General features: G+C 36.3%; 1 protein-coding gene across 1 annotated transcript in view; it reads right to left on the bottom strand.

Annotated features, from left to right (window-relative positions):
- Positions 1-19,499, bottom strand: part of MLLT3 (MLLT3 super elongation complex subunit) — a 127,433-nt gene that overhangs the window by 42,540 nt on the left and 65,394 nt on the right. The window contains exons 3-5 of the mRNA XM_083353100.1: positions 9,143-9,225; positions 5,162-5,305; positions 136-255 (exon numbers count right to left, since the gene is read on the bottom strand). Coding sequence (XP_083209226.1) covers positions 136-255; positions 5,162-5,305; positions 9,143-9,225 — 347 coding nt within the window. The remainder of the gene's footprint in view (positions 1-135; positions 256-5,161; positions 5,306-9,142; positions 9,226-19,499) is intronic.

Here is a 19,499-nt window from a genome sequence, read left to right as displayed (position 1 = left end):
CTTTTTTTAAATTGTTGTAGATTTGCTGAAAAGTTTGAAGCATGTAGCCAATTAATTCTTGGCTTATTGATCATTCAACATTCAAAACAGCTACTCAGAACATATTCCAATTTCTAACCATAGGCAACCTCTTACCTTTGGCCCATGAGATGATTTTTTCTTCACTTCAGAAAAAGACAGGGAATTAGTAGGAAGATTAGGGAGATGAAGACTTTGCCCTGAAGCAACTGATGTTCCATCTGACATAACCATGATCTACATTGATAAAGTAATAAAAATATTAGAAACATTTATAAAATAAGCTGGAATACAAAGTGAGGATCTTGGAGGTAGACAATTAAATATCTTAGATAAACTGACAATTATGATTTCTTCTGTGGGCTGTATGTAATTGACAACTATTTTATTAATGTCACATGCCTGTCGCCAGTATTGAAATGACAGATTGAAGCAATAAAAATATCTTCAACAGTGGCTTTAGAAGCTCATAAAAATTAATATACTGTAGAAAGAAATGGCATGAATAAAAATTATAAGCCTGATGAATTCATCCTGGAGGCCTGATTCCTTTACACCAAAGGTAGCAATGTTTGAAGAGTTAGGGATTGCAATTAGTCTCCCAACCTTTCAAAAAGCTGCAGAAGTTCAAGCGTTCTGGTGATGTTATCAGAAGGAGCAGAATTTATTTGTATCCGTATGTGTGGATTTATCTGAATTTTAAGGAGAAATGGGATACTCTATTTTCATCCTTAAATCCTCTCAAAACTGGGACATTCCTCCCACTTTCATACCAATACTTAACCATAGTGGAGCAGGCCAAAATAGGCAAGAAAAAAAAAGATAAATAGGACTGTTTGGTAAGGGCATTTATATCAAGGGTCTTCAAACTTGGCCCTGTTATGACTTATGGACTTCAACTCCCAGAATTCCTCAGCCAAGCACACTGGCTGAGGAATTCTGGGAGTTGAAGACAAAAGTCATAAAAGAGCCAAGTTTGAAGACCCCTGATTTATATGAAAGGCTTAAAGAGAACAAGTTTTGGTTGTCCAAAACTCATGACTTATATATTTAAGTCAGGTACAGAGTTGCAAGTTCACAATTGGTAAGATCTACATTATAACATCACTGCAAGCATGTATTCATTTTCACATAATCAGTTTTCTGTGGACACCAATGCTTTCTGTCCCATTTTTTTTTCAAGTATCAGAAAAAACCCGAAGAGCTTAAATTCATCTATTTTCTCACCACATTTAGGCAATACATATATTTTACATGGGTTATGCACCTATGCTATCTGTCTTTGGAGTGTTCATGTTATGTATACAATGAAGTCAGATGCACCATCTGTTGAATCCCTTAGATTCTGAAGACCAACCTAGACAGCCCAGAGTTCATTTGAAACCAAGTTCCCTCAGAGGGAAAGTTGTCTGAATTCATAAATGACCAGATGAAAAACTACAGTTCCAGGTAAATAATTAGTTGTTATATTGGAAACAGAAATAAGCAGTAAAACATATCAATCAAAACTTTATTATGGTCAAAGACCGGAATAAGGAGAGTGAAGTACAAAGGATTTAAAAGCGTAAAAGGTACATCAGGATTAAAAAAAATACAGTAAAAAGCTTTAAAAAACATAAAAAATCTAAAAGGGATCTTTAAAAAAAGACATAAAAAAGGGACAGGAATAATAGATGGGCATAGAGAATTATGGCAATTTAAATCTATTACAATACAAATCATTCTGGAACAATGAGCCAGGTGCTCATTAAAACTAGTTTATACCACAGGTTATCTTCTGATGGATTTTAAGTGCTGCCGTGCAGAACCTGGCAACACTGTATTTTATAGCAGGGCTGGTGTCTGAAAGCAGCAGAGAGAAGTAAAATTGTCCTGTGCTCCTTGGATAATAATGATGAGACGAGGCTAGGACAAATATCTCTATAGTACAAGCACATGTTCTGTTGTTTCTGCATGTTCATAGTTACAGGTAAACTGTCTCGCCAGGTAGGGGGCCTTCCTGTATTGGGACAAGGCCCTCCAGCAATTTGGTACTTCAAGTTAAATATGCCGGGGGTCGGGGGGGGAGGGAGAATACCTGTTGGGTTGGGTTCATTAGCAATAAAAGTTGGAGACATAGCTAAGTCCAACTGGTGCTCTGTGTATGCTATATGTTGTTTAATGAGTGCTTTGGCCAAATCGTATCCCATGTTGATCTGGAGAGAAGTCCAAGGATAAGATTTTTAGTTGGACTGTCTTTTTCCATGTGGACTGAAAATCATTACTCATAGTTAGTGAGGTGAAGTTAAAGGGAGAAAGGGTTAATGTGAGCCAGTAGTTGAGTATGGTCACCCATACTCTAGCCTCTACTTTCATGAGGGCTGTCTCTAGTCTCAGGGTGGTATTAAAACATAATATATTCTGAACATTTGGAGGTTAAGTATGAAGAACTTTGGATTTATCATCCATGGGCTACAGCCAATATTATTATTTTACTTTCATAGAAAGATTTTAGTATACCTGATGTAAAACCCTGGATGAAATCATGTTTTCATATGAACATACTGCACATATGGACTGGTCTTGTAGTATTAAAGGTAAAGGTAAAGGTTCCCCCGCACATGCGTGCTAGTCGTTTCCGACTCTAGGGGCCGGTGCTCATCTCCGTTTCAAAGCCGAAGAGCCAGCGCTTGTCCGAGGACTTCTCCATGGTCATGTGGCCGGCATGACTAGACGCCAAAGGCGCACGGAACGCTGTTACCTTCCCACCGTAGTGGTCCCTATTTTTCTACTTGCATTTTTACGTGCTTTCGAACTGCTAGGTTGGCAGAAGCTGGGACGAGTAACAGGCGCTCACTCTGTTACGCGGCACTCGGGATTTGACCTGCCAAACTGCCAACCTTCTGATCGACAAGCTCAGCATCCTAACCCACTGAGCCACCGCGTCCCTTTTCTTGTAGTATTAGGGAAGTCCAATTTATTTTACTCTACTTAATGTTTTTAATGTAAGAATATTATTCAGAACACAGTAGTAAAAACAAACATAAACTAAACTTAGAGAAAGAAACAAGAATGGAAAGGAATAAAAAATGCAGAAAATAAGAAAGAAAAAGAATATAAGCCATGATATAATTAGCTACGAATTGCCCATTCTGAGAATGATATGGGTATCTAAATTTGAGGAAAGAAAAAAAAAGAAGAGGAAGGAAGGAAGGAAGGAAGGAAGGAAGGAAGGAAGGAAGGAAGGAAGGAAGGAAGGAAGGAAGGAAGAAAAATATTTCCAACCTTTACTACAGCAAGCATAAACAAATTCAATAATTCTTCACCCCTTACAAGGTTAAACAGATATTTCTTTATGCTATATCGGTCAATGTTTAATTGTTGTTTAAGACTGAACTTGGAGCTTTTCGTTTCATACAATATTTCTTTCAATATATAACTTTTTATTTTTCCTTAATCTATGTTTGTTCTCAGTTTTGTATCTGGTCTTTTCTTCTATATCTTTATAGATTAAGAGCAATAAAAAGGAGACTGTCTTGACATTATTGTTCTCTTCCACAGAGCTCACAGTTTTGGGAAAGATGCAAATGGAGCAATGATGGAAGAAAGAGATACCCACCCAACCAGCCACATCAACCCTGGAAATCAATGGTGGCAGATATCATAGCCAGATTATCCTTGCCCTGGTCAATGTGATTCACAGACATGTATAAATAACAAAATTTTAATGGTCATGTGAAGAATTTTTCTAAAGATTTATAATCATTCTTTGGCAATCCAGATACTGCTGCTCTTTTTGGCTTATAAAACAAAAAGCCGACTGAGAACACATATCATGTGATTTGGCTTTTTCACTTTAGCATGATATATGAATAGGATGTGTGTGTTTCTAAGATTTGTTTGCGGTTTCATGGCTTATTCCAAGTTTATTTTTGTGAATGCTCAGTAACAAAATAAAATAATTGGTCAAATTATGGTCATCTTTCTTATATATGGTTATCTTGCTTATTTACAAATCTGATTTTGACTTGCATAGTAAAATGTGGTTCAAACAATTGTATATATTTATGAATTTAAATGAGAAATATTTAGCCTTTGCTGGCCAATGCTTATCATTCTTTTTTCCCTAACAAATTATGTAGGTACCATGAGAACTGCAGGTTATTCTGGGTAAGAATATGAATTTCTTGCTCTCTCTCTCTCTCTCTCTCTCTCTGTGTGTGTGTGTGTGTGTATGTTTGTGTGTGTGTGTGTTTATAAGATGCCAAGTATTTTATATGAATGAAATATCCTGTATGCTTCATTAAATTACATTCAAAACTTAAGCTGAGAACTATGAATTCAAATGAAATTACACTTTAAACAAATGTGGCTATGTCTGCAATGATAAGTTATTAACCTAAGTACACATACTTAAGAGGCAGAATGTAAATTTCATTTTATATTTTGCAGAAATTTTCAATAACAGATGCAAACCCCATCCCAAAATTACTCTGTTGGAGGAAATTCTTTAATGTATTAAGCACAGCAAACAGTAAGATATAAAGTAATCTTTCAAAGGATTTTTAGGGGTGAGGGAAGCCACATAAAAATTATTAACACTGAATTTGGCATTCTAAAGTGAACGAGGTTTGAATTTTTTAACAAAAACAATTCCTTTTTTCCTCAAAGAAGCAAATATATTTTTATAGACCCAACCTTACTATTTCAATTAGTATGTAATTTAAACACAAGAAAAATGGAAGAAATATTAATTTGAATATACCTTTAAAGCAGTCCATATTTAACTCCCAACTTGACTCCCTATAAAGGTTCTTAATGAAGTGGTAAACTACTACTTTTTCTTTCACATGTGTATTCAATCACCCGAACGTTGAAAATTAGGTTCCCTAGCAACCTAGGGAACAGAGACACTAGTCTTTTTTTGCAATATTGGTTTTTCCTAGTATAAAATATCTGCATCTCTGCTACTATTTCAGTTTTATTTGGTGTCACTGGCTTCATCTTGTACTAATTTTATGTGATCAGGAATTTCTGAGCAAAAAAAAAAAGCTGCTTTTCAACTTAAAAAAATTGCTACTGGGGGTGGGGGGAGGGAAAACAACTTTTACTGTGCTTAGAATCTACTTCATGGTTTGCTGTTTGTTTTTATACATAAACTCACCCCGCCAGCTTTAAGCAGCTTTCTTCTGAACTCCTCTGTTGGGTTGTTGAAAGTAAGCTTTTCACAGCGAAGATGGTTTACAGGTGGGTGTCCTTCCAGGTGCAGGAATAGATCATAGTCAAAGCGGACTTTCTTCGGTTCTTCCTACAGATTAGAACACAATCAGACAAAACTGGGGGGAAAAAACCTGACATTATAGAACATGCTGGCTTTTATGCCAATTATATAGATTACATTCATTTATTCATAAAATATTGTGGTAATTAATTTTTAAAAACTGAATAGACATTTAGGTTTGGGACTTCCCAGATTCAGTTATGACCTGGGACTCACTAAAAATTGAGATTTTTAAATTATTGAGAAAGAAAAGGCTATTTTGATTCTGATGAAATCAAACTTCCAAAATTACAGTTGATTTTGTGTCAGTCACTCACACAGAATTTCTTCAACATTCTTTTACACTGTGGAATTATTGCATTAAACTTCAAGAGGATGTTACATATTGTACAGATGCCTACCAGAAGCATATCACTCTTTTTTGCCAAGTTGGCACTGATTATCCCAAAAAAAAACAAAAAAAAACAAGGTGCTAATTATGATGTATAAGGCCTTAAAACATATAAGGCCTTGTTTTAGTTCTTTTTTTCCTATAGATTATTGCAGTTATTAAGATGACAACCATGTAGCTGGTCAAATGTTTTTTTTTTCTTTATTAGTAGCAGCACTAATACTTTCAACTAGTGCTTGATGATATTATCTGAGTCTCAAGTTGGAAACAGGCAAATTAAACTGAAATGGAAATTTTTACGATCACATATAAATTTAAAGTACGGTAATAGTATAAAAATCTATTTCCTCCATTTTAAAAACAAAGAATCAAGGCTAAAAGATAGTGATTTGCCAGAATTATCTGGTAGTCAGTGCCTAAACTAAATTAGACAAAAAATAAAATAAATTTTAGTGTAAATTAGACAAAAATTATCTGGCAGCCAATTACTAAATTAGAATTTAGTCAGCAATGCTGATTGGAGCCCAAATATATAACACTGATTTGCATCATAAGCTTAACCATATTTGCTCAGAAGTAATTTCCAGTAGATTAAGTTGAAATTTGCAGAAAATGGCAGCCTTGAATCAAAATGTATTTAATTCCCAAATGTTAAAGTAAGAAGAAATGTGTACAAAACTCTGTGTGCCTAAATGACTTTAAACTGATGTCCACTAGAGCATCTCAGTGAAAATTCTTCCTCTGTGTCTATGAAAGGTTTTATTACATATATTGTAAAAAGTTTAATTATAGCTCAGCTGTTTCAGGATGGAAATGATTTGTTATACAAGCTATACTATCATTGCTTGACACACACACACTCACACACACACACAGAGTATATATAGCATAGAAATTCCTAGAAAGCCAGAAGAGATCAACTGCTATACAAAGAAGACTTCATCCAGAAGCAAATCCATATTCAGCAGGACTTTGAGGTTTTTTTATACCCGAGCCTGGCTAAATTCAGACTGCCAAGAAACATGAGTTGAAAGTGACAGTCATAAAAGAACTCTTATTTTCAAAGCAAAATCTAAAGTATGAGTAACATATAATTTAATATGGAATATAATATTTTAAGTTCACTGTTACCAACAAAAGGACTTATCTTTTCTATCTCCCATAGAAATCAACATGAATAGGACCTAACATGAACAAAATATATTTGAAATCAATTTGGCAAACTCCACAGAAATACTCTGTTTCTGGACTTTATGTGCATCGCATAGGTAACAGCTAATCATGAGTACTCTGTACAGTTCAGAATGGCCAACAGCTTTGTTAAAGGGTAAAATAATAATATGTGGACCTGGATTACATAATGAATCAGAACTAGGATTCATGTAGTCTAGTGTTTTCTTATTTCAATGCTCAGCCAAAAGCTTCATAGGAAGCATAAGCATGCCATAAGAGCTGAGTTTTCCACTCTCATTTTCCAGTAACCAGTACTGAAAGATTTATGAATAATATATTGCCATTTAATGTTTATATAGATATAGTGGGAATTTAGACTGTTTCTCAAAAGTAATTCTTTCCATTCTATTTATAAAAGTAGAACATATATTCCAGTTTCTTGGAAGAAAATAATATTCTTACCCTAGAAAGTCAGACGTTTGGGTGTTTTAAGAAATTTCTAGATACTCAAAATATTTAGATTTTTCAGAGAATATCTCTTGACCAAAGCCAGTTATTTTAGGGATGGCTACTGGGTATGATTTGATTTTAATTCATCTAATGAAATATTAAAAGTCACAACACTACCTTAGAAAGCTTATTTTCAAACAATAGAGCTGAATTAAAAAACTAAACTCATTTTTATTTCTAGTGACATCCATTATTTTCCAGTGACTGAAATTTATTTAGGGTAAAATGTAGTAGCTTGGCCAAAACAACAGATGGTAGATGTAACTTCAAATCCTCAATTTCCTCTAAACTGTACTATTTTTTTTTTACATTCTTAAATACCACATTGAGCAGCCTTCCTCCTTAACAAAGCATTATCTAACTGTCTTATTCTTCCAAAATACAATGTCTGTCTCTCATCTTACAAATTCATTTTCCATTTCAGAAGAAAACCAACACCACATGAGCAGAAGGCAGTTTGACCAAAAGACTTTGCTTTTCCCTCCTTTCCAATATAGTCCTCTATACATCCTTAAAGAACACTTCCTGAAATCAAAAAAACTCACAAAATAACTGTGATATGTGTTTAACAGTCCTGCAGTGGGCAAGTATGAATCAATTAAAATTGGAAAACTATTTACACTTCCCACTGCAGATCATTCAGAAACATTTCACAATGTTCTCAAACATTTTGGTCTCAGGACTCCTTACATTCTTAAAAAAAAATGACTGATCCAAAACTTTTTGGTTTACGTGGATTATATCTATCACTATTTACTGCAGTACACATTAAAACTGAGAATTTTTAAAATATTTACGTACTGATGTCATGGAACCCTTTAAAAAGTCTTTAAAAGTCTAGACCATTCCACTGTAGATTTTTACCACCTACCACCTAGAAAGGTGTTTCTTATGATGGAAACTTATAGAAGTAAGCAACTTTCCTTTCAAAAGAAGGGAAAGATAGGTAAGCTAAGTAAAGTAAGTAAATGATTTCATTAAAGATAAAGTGTAAACATTCAATACACTATTGAAAATAACCAAATCCAGCTTTTACATTTTAATCTTAAATAAATTTAAAATACCCTGTATAAAAATGAGATTAATGAAGCTAACTAAAATATCCTAACTAGTTTTCTAGGTGTCATGGGTCATATGTTTCTGTGTATCTCTTGGTTTATTGACACTATATAAGCAGGTAATTTGTTTCTTCTGAAATAAAAGTTAAGAACTTAAAGCATTTATTCAGAGCAACTAACAGAGAGATAATTTTACTATAAAAATTAAATTATCATATCTTAAAAAGCAGCGTGTTAAAGGTTTGAACTCATCTATATGATAATCTTATTCAATTATAAATATCAGTATTCAAAATATATTATGAAAGTTAATCACTTCCATTAAGACTGCAACAGTGTCTATAATGAATTCAATTTCCTTAGCTATTGGATAGCATCTAATGTTGCATTAGTGGATTTTTCAACAACAAAACTTCTCCATCTGTTCTTGAATATGTTAGGCAGCATCTCAAAACTCACTATATATTTTGAAAGAATGGCAACAGGCTGCAAGGAAGATAGAGAATCTGCTTCTTGGGTTGATGCCATTCCATCGGCAGACAGTTCATTTGGATTTTCCAAGCATATTTCAAGGACTGAAAAGGATTTGTGAAATCTATGACAAATTAAATTTTATCACTAGATTTTACACTGACATTTATGGAGCTATCTCTAGCCATTGGTCATATAAAGGGGAAATCTAAAGAACTCAATAGGTATGTGTAGAGAAATTGAAAGCACAGCAATACGAACCTTGTTCTTGAAGTAAACCTCTATTGGCAAAATAAACCCAGCATACCCAGATTCTTCAACTTTGTACGGTGGATCTTTGCACACTGAGAGGGAAAAAGAAAGAAAAGTTTGAATTTATAGTTTGAACAATAATTCTAAGGCTAAATAAATTCAAATTGCCAAAAATGGCTTCTTGTTTTTGTTGGAAGATGGTCAGAAACATGGCATGCTATCTTTTTTTGAGGAATTTCCATTTTTGGAAATGGCTAATTTTATGAAATTAATATCATAGTTAGCACAAAAATACTAGGAATTCTAATGCAATTACAACAATACTCAATAATAGTTTCTTAAGTAGCACATATAGGTGGCCATAGCACTTGAAGCATGCCACAATTAGAATTAAAGATTCTAATGTTGGTTCCTTTGTCTTTCAATTCCTGTATAAATTCAATAAAGAAACATATATATTATTTGATATCTCACAATATATCCAAGAAGTTCAATAAAAATGTCCAAGGAAGCCTCTGAATTCACTTGATTGTGCAAACCATTGACTTGGCCTAGTAAGTTGCTTCCATTGTTTTAGTCTCTTAGATATTTGTACAGCATATAGAATAAGCATGCCTCTTTAGTTTTTGTTGAATAAATTATTAACTTGGCCCCACAGATACAATAGACAAACAGATTTCACATTTTTTAAATCAAAATTTTCTAGAAATCTGGATTTGAAAGCAGTTTAATTGCCAAACAGATAGATCTACTATATACAAGACATTTTTATGACAAACTCTGTACTCTCCAATAGCATCATGTTTCTTAAGCTCTTTGCTCTCAAAGCACTTAAGAGTTCTTTCACATACATTTTTTGTAAGCATAAGGAAAGGCTGGCTGGTTAACTGTTAAATCCAGAATTTTTTTCTGGAATATTACTTATTTTAAAATATATATGCAATTTTATAAGTTTTTTTTTAAAAAACCACACAGTTATTTTATACATACATAAGATTCTTTATTATTCAAATGTATAAATAGTTTTGGATATTGTGAATATATTTAATTTTATGTATTTGTTCATTGAACATAATAATTGATGAAGTTTCAAACTCTGCTCATGTAATACAATTGCTCCTGAATAAAAACTGTGCTATTATATTTTTATACTATTAATCACATCTCATAATCCTAATAAGAGTTCCAAGAACATTAATATCTCATAAAAATTCAAGTTCAGTAACTAAACCAAAACACAACTTTAACTTACAAAGCTCATTCACTGTAAATTTAACCTGGATTCAAATATAACAAGGAAAACTAAGAAACATGATTTGGGGAACGGGGGCAATGTTAGCAAGAAAGTGCTGGAGTTAACAAGGATATTTTTAACAAGATAATTAAAAAAACAATGCTAGAAGAATAGATGGAATGGGCTTGAAGTCAGAATTTATTTCATGGCAATGTAAACTATTTCAAGAACTAACAGTAAATGATATTCACAGAGAGTGGAAATCCCACTACTACAAGCCTCAGGCTTTACTAGTTCTGGGCTGGCAAAGAATCTGCATTAAGAAATACTCCTAGAGCTCCAGAACAAGCACAAAAGGTAAGAATTTTACCTTCATGTCTTGCTCATGGATTTCCAGGAAGCATCTGTCTGGCCACTGTTGGAAACATGATGCTGGACTAAATGGACCCTGATCCAGCCAAGCTCTTATGTTCTTATTCTGGAAATTTAACACATACATATTTTGGAAATAGGAGAGCAAATCATTTTCAGAAATGGTCCACGTTCATACACCTCAACACACTGAAGGCCAGAACAACAGTGAAACCCATTTAGACAAGAACTGCCATACGCTTATCCCCAGTTCTAGCAGATGAGTTTACCTAGGTACATTTATTACCTCATAACTGAATTCCTGAATGAAATATAACCATAAGCATAACAACATAGTTAAATTTTCTTATCCCCTCACATATATTTTTCAATGAAACCTACTCATACATTTTCATTGGGAATGACATTTTCATTGATGCTTATTCTGAAAGCAGAGGCTCATACATTTTTTATTGCTGCACACAGATAAAATTAATTTTCCTGAGATTTTACACTCATACACAGATTATTTATCAACTGACTAAGATGTGCTTTAAACTTCGGGATATCAAGATCAATCAATCACAGAAAAAAACCTGCTTAAATTCGTATAGATCAGACATGTCAAACTGCCGCCCCATGGGCCGGATGCATCACACCAAAACCACGCCCACCCCATTGCCACTAATGGGGGGAAAGTCCCGATATGTCATGTGTGACATCGCGAGTTTGACATGCCTGATATAGATGGAACAGAACTGAGCTAATATACTACTTCTGGAAGCAGATTTGTGATTTTACCTACAACCATCAAGGCAAACTCCTTATATATTCTTTGGTGATCCCTAAGGCTGTAATGCAGGGGTGTCAAACTCGATTTCATTGAGGGCTGCATCAGCATTGTGGCCCTCACAGAGCTGGGTGGATGTGGCTGACTAGGTGGCCACGGCCAGGTGGGTGTGGCCAGCTTAATGTCACTCACATTGGGGAGCACCCGTGGGGGCCCAAACAGGGCTCTGGCAGAGGGCAGACACTGGGGCATGCGCTGGGGCCTGGTACACTGCAGGAGCCTTGCCATTCCTCTTGGGCAGGGCTCTCCAAATGGCAGCGTGGGCTGCCTGGGGCCCTGGGTGGGAGAGGATGGGTACCCGGCCAGCCCTTGAGCTCCCAGGGCACTGGGACATGACCTGGCCTGATACTGCTTCCCAGGGGTACCTGGCCACACATGGGGCAGCTCTGGGGCTGTGCAGCAGAGAGGGGAGTCCTGGCTATCTCTTGGGAAAGGGGGTGCTCCTTGCCCTTTCCATTTTCTGGGGCCAACAAGGATGTGGCGGTGGGTGGGAGGCTCGTCCCATGTGTGCAGCGGAACTGGAGGACAAAGTTGGATGGCAGGGGCTGTGGCATGGCGGTTATGTCTGTCTTTGCTTGGCTGCCTGGCACATCTAGCGGGCCAGATACGTGCATTCTGCCCAGCGCCTCTGCCACTCTTTGAACCACCGGTGGGCAGAACGGCTGGGCAGTGTGAGAAGGTGGCTGCCTGGCAGGCTGGACTGCATGCCTAATCCCGCTCCTCTGCCTTTGCCTGGTGGCCGCATAGCTTTAACCCACCTGCACTGCGCGGGGTGCAAAATCCCAGAGTGCACCAGTTGATGGGTGGCTGAGGAGCTGTCAAGCTGCATCTGCTGCCAGGCATCAACGGCCTTACGCTTGCCACCTCCTGTGCACGTGCCTGAGGGGACACCTGGCCAGGCTTGCGTGGGCTGGGGTGGTGGGGGCCAGTCCCTTGCTCTCTCTGGGGCAGTCCCACGGGCCAGAACTGGGCCTGTGGGCCTTGTGTTTGACATGTCTGCTGTAATGCCTTGAAGCATGTATAGTTCTTGTTTAATAACATGAGAGGTGGCACTTTCCCCCCCCTACAATGAGAGCCGCAGGGGACATAGTGGTGATGACATCAGGTAAAATGAGGTAGAAAACTTTGGGCTATTTATTCTTTATTTTGCTATTTTAATATTTTTTTGAAAAACAAAATAGTGAGTTAAGCCTACTGAATTTTAATAAGTTTATTGTACAATATTACTTCTATTAAAATTATGCCACTATATTCTGATATCTTTCTGCCAGATTTCAAAACAAGAAACTGGAGGGACTGCAAAACAAATAAAAAAATCCAGCTCCCTCAGAGCCACTTGAAAACTTATGCAGGCCACAGGATGGCCATCTCTTATTTACAGTACTGGTTTTATTCTTCAACAGAGAATAAAAATATTAGGATTTTCATCTTCAAGATTATGATTATGACCTGACTGCTAAAATGAAAGCATACCAAGCACATATAAGCTGGATAAAGCTGCTCTTAATTTCTCATAATTGTCTGATATATAATTTTCCAGCTTATGACAGGGTCATGTGATCACCTTTTGTCACCTTCTGACAAGCAAAGTCAATGGGGAAGCCAGATTCGCTTAACAACCGTTAACAACTTAACAGCAGTGATTCACTTAAAAGGTGTAGCAGAAAGGTTGTAAAATGGGGCAAATCTCACTTAACAACTGTCCTGCTTAGCGATGAAAATGTTGGGGTCCATTGTGGTTGTCAGTCGAGCACTAGCTGTACTACGTTCTATCTTGCCTTCCAACAGCATACACTAATGAGGATGAACCGATGGAACTCTTTTTTTCTGACCCTCAGGTCTCTGAGGCTTTTAACAATCATGCAAGCCTGGGTTTTCCAAGGCTCCAGAGGCCTCATGAGAGCAGGGCTGTGAAGCGAACTTCCATAGGAGGCCCACCCTGGACAGCAGGCCAGAGAGACGTCTTCTCTTTGTCTCCCCCCCCCTCTCTCTGTGTGTGTCTGTGTGTGAGATATGTGTGAGATATGTCAACAGAATCAGGCCTTTTCTGAATGTTTAACACACCATCATTGGCATACACAAACATCTTATTACACCTTATTACATTATTCTAACACACTATTTATATAAAAAATAAAGGCAGGATAAATAAATAAATATTAATAACAACCAAACTTTACTTAAAAATTGGTTTTGTCTGAAATGCAAAATTTGAAATGAACAAAAATCGTATCTACTTGATCAAAAAGATCTCAACTAAAATCTCTTACCTAATTCTGACGTGAAGTATACCATATTCTGCCCTTCTCAAACTGAATTAAAAATAATTATATCTTAATTAACTTTTCTGAATTTTACAACACATACCCTTTTTCAAAAGGTAACAAAGTATTCATATGTATCATGCAAAACATCTCATCCATCTTTGCATAAATCTTGTGAGTACATTCTATTAGCTGATTTCGACATCTGGCATGAAAATATAAAAATCCTAGATGACTAAAATTGCCTTCTTTCTTAATTCTTCATGTTAACACTTTGCTAGCGTCTCCTACTCAAATACAGGCATTAATATTCACACATTAGTATTCATTTGTCTTTCTTTTTGGTCATTATTACAAACAGATTAAAAGAGAAAAATTATTCGGGATAGAATAGCCAATATAATAATTTTGTTTTTCCCCTTTTCATAAATATAAAAATATTCTCTCTTTTAATGGCTCCAACCTTTTGGGCACCAGGGACCGGTTCTGTGGAGAAAGGTTTTTCCGCAGACTGAAGGGAGTGTGATTTTGCGTGCTACCTGCATGCTGTGTATGGAGCTTCACTTGTTTGCATGGCCCAGCTGTTGGCATATCACGGACCAGTGCTGGTCTATGGACCGGGGCTAGGGGAATCCTGCCCTATCCCATTTATAAAGTTCTAGTTCCAAACAATTTATTAAGGATATTAGGCTAAGAAACCTGAGCTAAGATAGGACCTCTGCAGCCCAGAACTGGTAATCTTTATCAAAAGTAGCTGTCATTTTAATATTACTTCTTCAGTGCAACATTTATATATAGCAACCCCAGATTTATCAAGCCTTAGTTAGTTCAGATGCAGTCTTTTTGCCATTTTATGTATATGTAATATACCATTTTACTGATGTATAATTCATTGACATTAAAGTCTAATAAAACTCCGATCCCTTTCTCATATTAGTCTGTTAAATCAAGAAGATTTTGCACTTCCTTTTTACAGGTATTCCTTGCTTAACAGCCATTTGTCCAGTGACCAAAATTACAATGGCGCTGAATGAAGGGACTTGCCAGTATTGGCAGTTCAGGGCATTGCAGGGCTTCCATGGTCACATGAAAAAATCTGGGTCCACCTGCATTTATGACTGCTTTTTGGCATCCTGGCTATCTGCTGCTGCCCATCGGGCTACCCACCACAAATAATTAAGAGCTTTCTTAACAAAATTTCAAACTGAAGTTATCACAAGTGGTAATACTTAAGTTTTATTTAGGAATACGCAGTTTGGTCTCACATCATACTACATGTTGTTTCATCTCATATGAGAATGAAGGTTTCTCGTAATTACTATCCTTATTTTGCTCCTTAGAAAATTTGGCAAAAGTAGACTTGCTTGACTCACTCTACCATATCTGCTTTAGCACAGAAAGCTTACGTATAGAAATTCTGACATGAGAAATCAAAGTTCAAATATTTCAAGCATAACTCAGGCCTATTAGATATAACATCGAAAGAATAAGTTTCACTATGTTGAACTCAAAACTTGCAAGGGAAAAATTTAAGATGTAAATTTACTCTCAATTTTTTTTTATCGCTGGGGAGAAATTAATTTCGTTCCTATTTTCTTATAAGCATGCACTTTACTCATAAAAATGCTAGTTTTATGGAAATGTTGCTTGTAATTACCTAACTGCTTCGAGTTCCATACAGTTTTGTCTGTCTTGTGCTCAGATTTAGTTAAAGTAGACAATTGAGGGGACGAAACATGTTAGAAAAATCTCTAAACTAATATAAACAGGAAGGGTTCTTGTTCACTTGCATGTAAGATATACAACATTCAATGGCTGTGTTCAAAAATGGTTTCTTCATTTAATTCATTTTTTACTTTGCATAAACTCAGCCATTTTTTTAAAAAAAAATTAAACTATGATTAAAACATGGCTTCATACAATGTTAATTCAGGCTGTTCCAAATAAATTATAAAAGACTTTTCACAAGCTGCATTAATACAAATGAACCACCACACTCCAAAGAGTTGAAGCACTCAAATCTTTTTGCTAGGTTTGTATGGTTGCTTTTAATATTATTCTGATTGTATCTAAGTGTATGCAGAGAAAACGCTTTCACTAAGATTAATGACACATGCATAGACAACCATGGAAAGCATCTGAAGCATCCTTATGAGCCTTCCAAATGATATGGTTGCCTTGAGTCTGGGAGGTACTTCACTCACACTAATATGCTTTGCACGCTACGGTATGTAGTGCAAGCGTTTCTTTTGAATGTACCGGTAATGGACTGCATTCCAGCCTAGAAAACCTTATGTATTAGATTTTTCGACATCTTGCCAAACAGCCTCTTCCAAGCATGTAACAACAATTTTTCGTAATAAGCCTCACTTCGCTCAGCTGAATTAAATTCAGCATAGCACATTGTTCATACTCTCAAAGTGCTTAAGTATTGCATTGCTTCATTGTTACAGGTTTACAGTAGATTATTTGGAGAGCTCAAAACATTTTTTGCTCCATATGCCAGCTTCCTTTGAAAAAGTAGTGCTGAAAAAAGAAAAATGAAAAGGTCCAAGGTTCAAATGAAACTGGAATGCATACATCACCACACATGGATTTGATATTATCTTAAAACAATGCTTTATTACTTTTATATCTAAGTTTACATCAGCATGTTAAAGATTTCTAATGAAGATATAGGGCATATTATATAATACTACAACCATTTTGCAGAAGCCAAAAAGCTCTCTATGCGCTTAATCTTAAACTGGAAAAAAAGAATATTAAAATAATGGAAAACTATAGTTCAAAGGAAAATATTTGTTGGTGTGTCTAAGCCATTTTATAATTAGGATATTTAAAATCAGACGTTTTAAACTTTCCAGCATGCATATTCTTACACAAAAACATGATAGCTAGAAGAAATTGAAAGGAATATATTTTTATCGTGGGATGGTTAGCTATGGTGGTGCTGCCGAGTTTGTTTTTCAAGGGTACACTCAAGCACAGAAATTGTTTCCTGGATGCATGAAGAATTTGAAGAATCTGGCTGCGTGTCTTTAATTTTTGCAAATGTATAGAATGCTGCACCCAAATTTTACACTATTGATTCAAATCATTTTTATTCATAAAGCAGATGTCAGAGCTTTTCAATTTGTGGAAAGATGAGTCTGAATCCAAGTCTACAGTACACTTCTGACTGAAGCAGTCTATATAGATTGCACCCCTGTGCATGATATGTATCCTTCTCAATCTCAGGTTCTCTATCGGAAGCCTGAGAGTTTGAAGGTTCTGTATGGTGTCCTAACTGTCCTTAACCCAGCACTCAACTGGACAGAGAGATCTGATGTTGTTCCTTGGATCTATTATAGCCACTCTCCCAGCTTAGGAGTCGCAGCCCTTTTAATATAGTAGAAAGATGCCAGGTCAAATTAGTTAGGTAAACAGAGCTAAAGTTCATAAACTGTCGGCCTGTTTCATAAGGGGTGTGTGTGTGGGGGGGAACTATTATTCTTGAAATATATGTATCAGTATTTAATATGGAGGATAATCTATGTGTACATTTTATGCATTTTTTTGTCTTAGAATAACAGAGTTGGAAGGGATCTGGAGGTCTTCTAGTCCAACCCCCTGCTCAAGCAGGAGTCCCTATACCATTTCAGATAAATGGCTGAACAAGTCTCTTCTTAAAAAGCCTCCAGTGATGGAGCACCCACAACTTTTGAAGGCAAGTCATTCCACTGATTAATTGTTCTCACTGTCAGGAAATACCTCCTTAGTTCTAGGTTGGTTCTCTCCTAGATAAGTTTCCATCCGTTGTTTCTTGCCTTGCCTTCTGGTGCTTTGGAAAATAGGCTGGCCCTCTCTTCTTTATGGCAGCCCCTCAAATATTGGAACACTGCTTGATGTCTTGTTTACCTTTGCTTTGTTCTTGTATTTTTCCCCTATTTTTTGGAGTTCATATTTTAACTTTGTGCATAAAATTAAAAATTTATTGGGGAAAAAAGGGGGGGGAGTTACAGCCCTGAGTTCTTCTACCACTACTGGGACCACTTTGGCCGTTATGCCGGAAATATATAATCATAAAAGGCTTGTGCAACTCTTCAAAACTATGGCCAAAACTATTTAACATTTTTGTGTTCTTATGCAAGAGCTTGATGTGAAGTCACCCAAAAGTCATACAAATGGGTGCTCATGAGATATCATGAGAGGCTCTAATGCTTTCCTAGAAAGATATTGCACAGACACATTTCTGCAGCATTTCTCAGCATCTTAAATTTGAAAGTAAGTGCAGGTTTGTGTTTCTGCGTGTGTATCATACTATCCTTTATTCTTGGTTAGAAGTTGGAATTTTCAACCTACCTTAACTGACATAAATCTATAATAATATTTAAATCAACTTGACCAAATTTGAACTCTCCCAATATTATCCAGTGCAGCATCCCTCATGTTAGTATTGGTTAAGCTCAGTCTCTAGAGGGCACCAGGTTAGGGAAGACCATATAAACAACAAAGATTTCCCTCAGGCTACCAGCAGAGAGGCATTAGCTACAATTAAGAGATTGCTTCTTGCTCTGTCAATACATTAAGTTATTTTTCAAAAATCTGTTCCCGAGGTCAGTCTTTCCTTATCACGAATCAAACGGCGTGGAGAGGAAGAAAGGTGCCTGTAAGTTAAATATTTACAAACTTTGCAAACAAAATGACAAAATGAATTTTTGTTGTTGAGAAGCCACAGACTTTTAAAATGAATATTTAACCTTTTGTTTTCATACCACTGACTTGCTTGTAACTATACCTTTCAAACACATGCTTCCCATTTCAATGGTTTACAAACCTTTCTTGTCAAATCCAAGTGCAAATCTATTCAAATCCAAGATAACTGCTTTATTATTTTAAAGCTCGGTCTCCCTGCTCATACCACCTGAAATTCAAATATACCTTTCTTCAAATTTTAAATCCTTTAGATGTATTTTCTTAGTTTAAGCAATAATTCATCTCTTCTTACCCTATTTTGAGAAATAATTTATCTATTAGATTTGCGTTTATTTCAAGAAACTCAACGCAAGAGTAAATTATTCTTCCTTACCATACCATATCATAACCACGCTGCTAATGCACCAACTTTGCTCTTCACGCAATGCCTGTGCGTAATCTCAATATTTCTGCATGTGGATATCAGCTTCCCCTGGTCCTGGCATACTGGTGATGTCCGTGCAGAGATGTCTTCATAAACTCAGGTCACTACTACGGGGTTCTAGTTTACATGGAAGCTTCCTTGAACAGGTAGTTCTGAACTTACAACAGGTCATTTAGTGGACGTTCCAAGTTACAAGGCACTGACAAAAAGTGAATTGTAACCGTTTTTTACACTTACGACCAGTCAACAACTCCATGGCCATGTGATCAAAATTCAGACACTTGGCAACTGGCTCCTATTTATGACAGTTGCAGTGTCCTAGGATCACGTGATCACCTTTTACAAACTTCTGACAAGCAAAGTCAATGAGGAAGCTACATTCACTTAACAACCGTGTTTGTTGTTGTTGTTAGTTGCGAAGTCGTGTCCGACCCATCGCGACCCTATGGACAATGTTCCTCCCGGCCTTCCTGTCCTCTACCATCTTCTGGAGTCCATTTAAGCTCACGCCTACTGCTTCAGTTAACAACCGTGTTACTTACTTAAAA

Source organism: Vipera ursinii, assembly GCF_947247035.1.
Source record: "Vipera ursinii genome assembly, chromosome: 2".
NCBI lineage: Eukaryota > Metazoa > Chordata > Lepidosauria > Squamata > Viperidae > Vipera > Vipera ursinii.
The sequence above is the reverse complement of the archived record's forward strand: the minus strand, read 5'-3'. Positions and strand labels throughout refer to the sequence as shown.